This window comes from Halyomorpha halys, unplaced genomic scaffold (assembly GCF_000696795.3).
Source record: "Halyomorpha halys isolate HHAL.00 unplaced genomic scaffold, Hhal_1.1 Scaffold1313.1, whole genome shotgun sequence".
NCBI lineage: Eukaryota > Metazoa > Arthropoda > Insecta > Hemiptera > Pentatomidae > Halyomorpha > Halyomorpha halys.
Genome location: NW_027108947.1, coordinates 314,325 through 322,791, shown reverse-complemented (window position 1 = coordinate 322,791; position 8,467 = coordinate 314,325). Strand labels below are relative to the sequence as shown.

At 30.6% G+C, this 8,467-nt stretch overlaps 1 protein-coding gene across 1 annotated transcript; it reads left to right on the top strand.

Moving 5' to 3' along the window:
• The first annotated feature begins 1,680 nt into the window (after window positions 1–1,680).
• LOC106689262 (uncharacterized) lies at window positions 1,681–5,504 on the top strand. Its single transcript, XM_014434159.3, has 2 exons — window positions 1,681–2,585; window positions 5,059–5,504. The coding sequence occupies exons 1-2, from the start codon at window positions 1,733–1,735 to the stop codon at window positions 5,412–5,414; spliced, it is 1,209 nt and encodes a 402-aa protein (XP_014289645.1). The 5' UTR covers window positions 1,681–1,732; the 3' UTR covers window positions 5,415–5,504.
• Window positions 5,505–8,467: the final 2,963 nt, after the last annotated feature.

The window sequence follows — 8,467 nt, the reverse complement described above, 5'->3', positions numbered from 1 at the left end:
TTCGAATAATTTGTCTGTCAATTAACTTAATCACATTCCTATTGTTATACAACATTACTGCTGCAGATTGAAACATTCTCCTTCCTGCTATTACAATTAACGATACAAAAATTCAGTCTTTATTCTAACAGGAACTATGTCTGTCTGTTTGAAAATTTTTAAACAATATACCGTGGTAAAATGTATCTTATAATTTTTGAACTTGGTTTTAGGGGCTCAAAAATCGATTTTTGAGATCCTTTAGGTACTTCTGAAAAAATCAACATAATCAAACAAAATCAAATCAATTTAATTTTCCCATCCTATATCGGATATTAAAACTAAATATCACGTGTACCTGTATATCATTCACTATTCATGTTATATACATATATTTTCATCTCTTTATTGAACTGTAATTTTCGTGTGTATAATAACGTTGTAAAATTATTATGAGCTAATACTATACTGAGGTCAAGGTCTAATGTTTAAACTACGGATTATAAAAATAAATAAAATCCTTTATTTTCGAATGCATAATTAAAGAAATGTTAACATTTATGCATATAAATGCTAGGAATTTTTATTATTTCACTTTATATCTAAAATAAAATACTACTCGGTGATAATTAAAAAACCTTTTTAATATAAAAGAGTGATGTTATACCTTTTTTAACAAATTTTATATTAATATTATTAGTAATTAAAATTATAAGTGTTTTTTATTATAATCAGTTTTTTTTCTTGGTTAATTGACTTTTATTCAATTACTTATGCAAAATAGGATAGATCCAATTTATTTATTTATTTGGTATTTGGAATATTTTAATAATATTTTACAAATGTTGTTAAAAATTACTAATAATTGTTTCAGAAAATAATCGCCTGAATTCAGCAAATTTTTTAAAACTTGAATTTATACGTTTTGGTATCTCCATGAGTCAAAAATTTCTTTCATTTGCTTTAATTAAATAAATAAATCAATAATATATATTATTTATTAATAAATCTACATTTATATGCATATATTTATTACTATTATTATTACTAAAATTTTAAATGAAAGCATATTTAAAATCATAACATGTTCAAGATTCTAAAATAAAAATTAATGAGTTAATAACACTCAAAGTTAATAATTGAGGGTTCAATTTATTCTTAATTTGTTTATCAATATAATGCGTTAATTTATTGAGTCGTTCACAAGAAAGTAGTAATCTTTGAATTACGAAGCTTAAAGTTATTGCTTTAAAATATTACAGAATATAAGGAAAAAAAAAAAAATAGTAGATTTCTCAGTTGTTATATGTGTGTTTTCACACTGAAAAAGTGAAAGCTTAGTCAAGAGTCGCATAAAAAATATCAGTCAGTATATTTTAAATACTACTATAAAAGTGGTTTATTACTCAACCATAAATTTCAATGTAGTTTTTCTCTGATGTTGTTAGCAATCACGATTCATCTAAATTATTCTTTCAACTTATATTATTTTCATATATTTTTATTTAATTATTTATGTAAGTACTTTAGAAGCTACACTTTAAAGTGCCCGAAAAACAACAAAATCAAGACTGCTTCGAGAATACTTCCTCATTAGCTCTAGAGGTCGAGACTAAAGTTTTGTTTTCTTAGTTATCAGCGAATATTAATGAACGATAGCATGGAAGGTCACCGCAAAAAGTGCTTTAAATACTACATCGCCCCCCTAGAGTGTTATCATTCACTTCTCATCCTGGTCTAGGAGACGGTCGAGATGGAAATAGTCACCGAGAAGGATTGTTACTCCATCATGGATAAGAAGCTGCGGGGTAAGCGTTTCGACGTGATCAGCTTCGTCTTGCAACCGTTTTCCGAGATCATGGGATTTCACGGGGACCACGCCATGCTCAAGATTCTGGCCAAAGTCGAGGACAAGGAGAAGGAATACTCTTTCTTCGTGAAGATAGCAACTAAAAGCCAATTAGTCTTCGAAGAGTATTTCGGACCAATGAGATTCTTCTTCAAAGAGCACGTTCTCATGACGAACATTCTGGACGAACTTCAGGCACAAGTTACAAAAAAACTGACGGCTAAATGCTACCTCTCTAAAATGGACAAATTCATTGTCCTTGAAAACCTCCAAGAAGCCGGATTTGAAGTCATTCGAAAGAAGAAGTTAGACCTAACCCATGCAAAAATAGCGGTAGAGACCTTCGCTGATTTTCACGCTGCTTCTTTCATACTCGAAAGTAAAGGGACCAAAATAGACGAAAAATACCCCGAAATCATCTATGAAACCTTCTTCGTCGATTTTCCCGACAGGGATAGGTATTTATTGAGATCCTGCGATATTGGTGTCAGAAAGCTCGCCCCCAAGTGCAGCTCAGGATCCAGTAACATACAGGACGAAGTCTTCACAAAAGTGGCAAAGCGTGTAGCGGAGCTAGCTAAGCCGTCTCAGAAATACAAGAACGTTATGTGCCAAGGAGACCCATGGGGGAACAACATAATGTACAAGTACCACGGCGATGTACCAAAGGAGGGTATACTCGTCGACTTTCAGACTTCCAGGTTCGTCCCACCAGCTTTGGAGCTCATGCAGTTTCTCTACATTGCTACATCAAAAAGTAATATTCTCATTTATAATTACAACTTTACTTAAATAATTTTAGCATATAAATAATAACGGAAGTTCTTAATATAAAAAATGAAATTATTTCACAGTTTTACTCCAATTTAATATATTTTAATTAAGGAATAGAAGTGTAGAAAGTCCCTGCAAAAAAAATTTAAATATATATAAATATAAAGAAAGGCTGTATTATTGAAAAAAAAATGACAACTGAATCAATTGTCATCTTTGTTCAATCAGACAAATCTTACGAAGCCTGCAATGTGCTAATTTGATACCTTTATTGACCGCCACCCATACTATCTCCCTACAATTTAGTTCATACGGTCAACAATCTTCTACCAATATTCCAAAGCTTCTCATATTCCAAATGACCATTTTCATACTCCCGTATTTTACATTTATGACGTTGTGTAAACTGAGTTATTTTCGTCTCTAGCTAGAATTATTTTCTTTAAGGCCATTTAATCACTATAGTTTAAAAGCTCAAGAAGAGAAAAAAGTCGGTTATTTCATTCCAACTTATGATTTCTTTAATGGAAATTTAATTAATGGACGTTTAATTACTTGCCTAAATTGATAAGTCTTCCAAGTACAGTTAGAGGGAATAAAAAATGGCTGATGTTGCAAAACATTAAAAAAATTATTTTTTCATCCGGAGCTCCAGATCCTACAACATAAAAAACTTAGTAAGACATGATTTAAAGAAGAGTAAATTTTCTGAAATATGGGCCCTAAAAGAGCTTTTTACGTTCAATAGTCCCCGAGGTATATTTTTCTAAAAAGCAGTATTTCATGAATAGTTTGATAATGTAATATCGTTTATCATCGTAGGGGTAATAGTTTTCATGATATTTGCCAAAATTAATTCACAAGATGTTGAATTCTAGTCGTTCGGCAAAAACTTTTGATTTACCAGAAACTATATTTAAGGAACTATTAGACGAAAAGATGATGTTTTGGAAAAGCCACCAGTTTTTTATTCCCCCAAGTACTCAGTAGTGAATTATATTTATCATCGTAGGAGTAGTAATTTTCATGATATTTACTAAAATAAATTAATTTCTAGTTGTTCAGACAAAATGAACACCGAGAAATCAATTTATTGTAGCAAATATCATGAAAATTACTACTCTTACGATGATAAATATTTTTTTTTTAAATTTATTTATTGCTATTTACAACTGTACATTATAATACATTTAGTAAATCTGATCAAAGTTAAATTGGAGTGTTACAGGCGTGTAGAGAATCTACCCATTGGTAGCGCTCTAATGACAGTTTACCATAGCTGGTCTCGTAATCTTCTTTTCAGGCGCCTCGGAGGATTTTCAGGAATGGAAGAGGATGCAAGATTAGAAACTAGAGGGTTTGCGTGGTTAGAGAGTTTATAATGGAAGGAGTGATATCTGGTTCGGGCTAGATCGGTTACATAGGGAACATTAAGGTCTTTATGTATGATTTTATTTGTGACAAAGTAAGGAGCATTGAGGATTTTACGAAGGATTTTAAGGATTGAATACGAGAGGAATTCGAAGGTTTAGTGGAGCCTCAAAGCACGATGATAAATTTAATTCAATAATTTATAGTATATTAAATCAGATTTAATTTGAGTGCTGGCAGACAGCTTTTCGTCTGATGGATCCAAAGATACAGATTTTCTAATATGAATTCACTTATTACTGATTTAATAAAAGTATATTTCAGGAACTATTAAACATAAATAGCTCGTTTAGGATTCATATTTTAGCAAATTAACTCTTTTTAAGATGATATTCTATACGATTTTTATTGTTGAAGGTGGGTTTAAAAATATGGAGCTCCGAATAAAAATTATTTTTTTAAGGTTTTGGAAAAGCCACCAGTTTTTTATTCCCCCAAATATTCTTAGCAGACTCATCAATTTATACTATTATCTATACATAGTTTTCATTAAAGTAATCAAAAATAGGAGTGAAATAACTGACTTTTTTCCCACCAGTCTCCTGTACTATTAGAGCAAACTCACGGTTCGGTCTATTCGGTATGATGATCATTGAAAAATAAATCTGTATATTTTTTATACATATGTAGTTTTATTAATATTATTTAGGTATAGGTATAATTTACACTATAATATTTACTTTAGGCATAAGACAGAATCCCTTTCTTTAATTTTGAATGTAGTTTAATAGGTTAATTTTTACGTTATTCTTAATATTACATATTAAAAACATTGTTAAAGACAATTCCTTTTGTGTTTTTTTTTTTTTTTTTTTTTTTTGGGGAGGGGGGAGAAGGGTTCCATTACCTCCAACTACAAAAATCATTTCCACTCAGTGCTGCTTCTTCCAGCTCGGGAGCTCTTGATGCCGACGCTCCTGGAATCACCATTCAATTTATTTAACTAACCACGATTTACATTTTAATTATTTTCTAGTCTTAGTTCTGTGAATGAATGTTATGATTTAACATGATCATGGTAATAGGTTTCCGAGAGGAGAACAGCAAGACCCTGATGGACGTTTACTACAACAGACTTGGGCGAACATTAGACGCGGCTGGGCTCGACGTGGCTTCATACCTTTCCAGGAAGGAGTTCGTCGAGTCTTGCTCATACTATAAGGAATTCGGCATATCGGCGGGTCTGTACTACGCCTACATCACCAGGGTACCTGGGAAGTACCTAGGACCAGCCGTGCAGGACGAACAAGTGTTCCTCGACTTCATGATCGGCGGTGTACCCACTTTACCGCTTGAGGCCATTCAAGACGAAGACTACAAGACATCTTTGGTCGACGCTATCAACGATGCGATTGAATTTTACACTTCAGCATCAAGATAATTCAAATGTACCCAATATATTTTGTACTGCTTGGAACAAACGTGTGTAAATTCGTCGTGTAAATAAATAAATAATTTGGAAATAAGTGAATTGAAATTTTAATTGATAATATCAATAACTTTTCGTTATTAATACTCTATCTTTAATTCAAGTTCTGCAAATATTAATATTGTTATTGGCCATCTATTACAGTTATTAATAATTTCATCAGGTATATTATTTTTGGTTATAACATCTTGTGTAATATGGTAGAGAAAAAATTAGAAATATTCTCAACAAAAAATAAAAAATAGAAACATTTCAATCCATTAATTCCCCAAGAAATTACTTATTTTTTCAGCCTTGCGACCATACTTTTAAATACAAACATGTTTATAATTTATCATTTTAATAAATTAAAAAATAAATGACTTTTTGTTCTTTTATATCCATAGTATTTTAATATAAATACGTCTTCTATGGTTCTTTAGCTGATTTTAAGGTTTATAAATTCCCAAATTTATAATTTATAATAAAATAAGAATAAAAATTATAAAATTATAAAATAAGAATACCTTGAAATTAATTTATTATATAGCACTCAGCAAAGGACGGCACATAAAACATCAGTCCTTACCTTGTACAAGTTCTATTATACTTCAGTGTATAAGTGATTAATTTGTAATTTGGAAATGTTTTATGTACTCTATTACAAGAGTTATAATGAGAATTTTTCTATCAAAAGTTAATATATGGATTTCTGAAAAATAATTTTTTTTTTTGTTAATATGATGAAAAAGCTTGCAAATAGAAAACAATACTTTTCTATGTTTTGTTCAACGTTTCGGGACTAACCCCTCACAAGTAAGAAAATGAACAAGGCACTCAGTGACCAAACTTTTACTTTTCACTCAATTTAGGCATGTTGTAATAAATTACTGTAATCAAAACTCAGAAGTAAATAATAACATGAAGTTTTGGAAGGAAAGGTTATAAAACAAGTTGCTCAGAAAATCCACTACTAGCTCTTATGCATTTATCATATAACATTCCTTTGAATAGGGCTGCTCACAATCCTATACTTATAAAATTTAACATTTTACATATAACATAACATCGTCAATACCCCTACTATAACTCCGGCTAAAATCTAGATGATTTGATGTAGATAACTGTGAGATGGCAACACTGCGTGTGCAACACTGACAAGGAGAGCGAGGGAAGGTTTTTTTTTTTTATTTGAAGTTCTAATTCTCGTTGCAGCAATTGTCTTCTTCTTTCAAGAGCCTTTTCATCTTCGTGGACAGTGATAATAAAAGTGAGAGTGCGTATATTTATCCTAGTTTGCTGAAAGTTATATTAGCTGTAATTTGACTTCTGAGTTGTGAGGGACTCTTTCTGTTATTATTGAGATTATTCTCTAACCATTAATGTAAGTGTTTAAGATAATATAATATTGAGATCTATGGTTTTGTTTATTCTTCATCTCTCTTATTTCTCCATTTAAAAAAAAGACTATAGCCCCTACAATAACCTTCATTTATTCTTTTTTCGCGAAAAGCGTTCTTCAGTTAAACTCAATTTTCAAGAACCGTTTTTATTATTCCACATTATATGTAGAATAAAATATTACACGATAATTGTGTGTAAAATAAAAAATTACACGGTGATCACTAAAAACTTTTTTATATTATGGAGTGATATAAATGAGAGTATTCAAAAGTAAATGTTACCTTACAAACCCTAATTTTTGCAGTGTGACAACCGCACGTGTCCTCTCACAGTTATAACTCAATAGGATGGTAAAACTAAAGGACTGTACCAAAAACTTCCTTTTTTTTTTTCTTATTGTCTGTCTGACAATGAGAAACATTTTATGTTGCTCACCGTACATGTATAAATTCTTTATAAAATTTCTAAGGTAGAACTTTATCCAAATATGTCAAATTATATACCTAGGCCCTGTTTCATAATGAAAGTATTAGTTCAAAATACAAGTATAGAAACAACGTGGTAAATACACTAATACTTTTTTTTTTCATAATAGTGAGGACTATTATTATAGTGATATTACAGGAGTTAAAAAGAGCTAAAGTACAAGTTACTATTGTACAAGTCAGTGTACTAAGTTAAATCGACAAGACTAATAGTATTAGTTTGTACTTTATTATGAAACAGGGCCCTGATGTTTTTATAACACATGCGGTTAAGAAAGTAAAACATTTATTTTAGTAGTTCAGGCAAATCATTTTTTCACTGAAATATAATAGTGTTTAAAACTCGATTGACAGAACTTTTTTACAAGTTCTGATAATTCCTTACTTAGTTGACTTAGTTGTGGTGAATTAAGCTCATTTTTGCAGTGAAGTGAAACGATTTTAAGTGATTATTCCAAGATGATTATGAGGGAACGGATAACAAAAATACGTTTTATTTTATTCAAGTTTAGTAATTATTGACTGACTAAAAAGTAATTTTTGTAAATTTGTTTTTGTAGAAATTACATAAAGCGTTTTATTTTAGGAGATTTTTAAAAGAGCTCTATTATAAATAAAAGATGGCAGGCAATGTGGGATGAAAGTCCACCCAGTAAGTTGAAATCTATAAAGAAAGATGTGAAGTAGATTACATCAACTCGAAGTAGAAGCTGCAAATAAGTAGTGATCACCAGACTCAGAATAGGACATACCCGATTCACACACATCCACCTCATAACAGGAGAGGCACCTACAAAATGTTCGAAATGTCATAGTAATCTCACCGTAAACACATTTTTGAAGAATGTAATCACTACAAATTAAAAGTTAATTTTCGTGTTCTTAAAATGTTCCAATGCCGTTGAGAAACGACGAATCCATAATAGAAAGGGTCATTAAATTCATCCATAAGACTAACTTAATAATCAGCCTTTAATTCTTATAATTATCTATTTATCTTGCCTTATTTTTAAAATTAGAACAGTTACTTACCTGCTTTTCATCATCATTTTTACTATCGTAACGATCATTAAACAAATTATAATTGCCTAGCTAGATAATATTTCAAATCTCACGGAAATGAGTCCCACTGGTGCG

Bases quoted from the DNA above. Each gene is read 5' to 3' on its own strand.
- LOC106689262 (XM_014434159.3), top strand. From the start codon at position 1,733: ATGGAAATAGTCACCGAGAAGGATTGTTACTCCATCATGGATAAGAAG. The intron at 2,586-5,058 runs GTAATATTCTCA...TCATGGTAATAG, and splicing joins CTACATTGCTACATCAAAAA to GTTTCCGAGAGGAGAACAGC.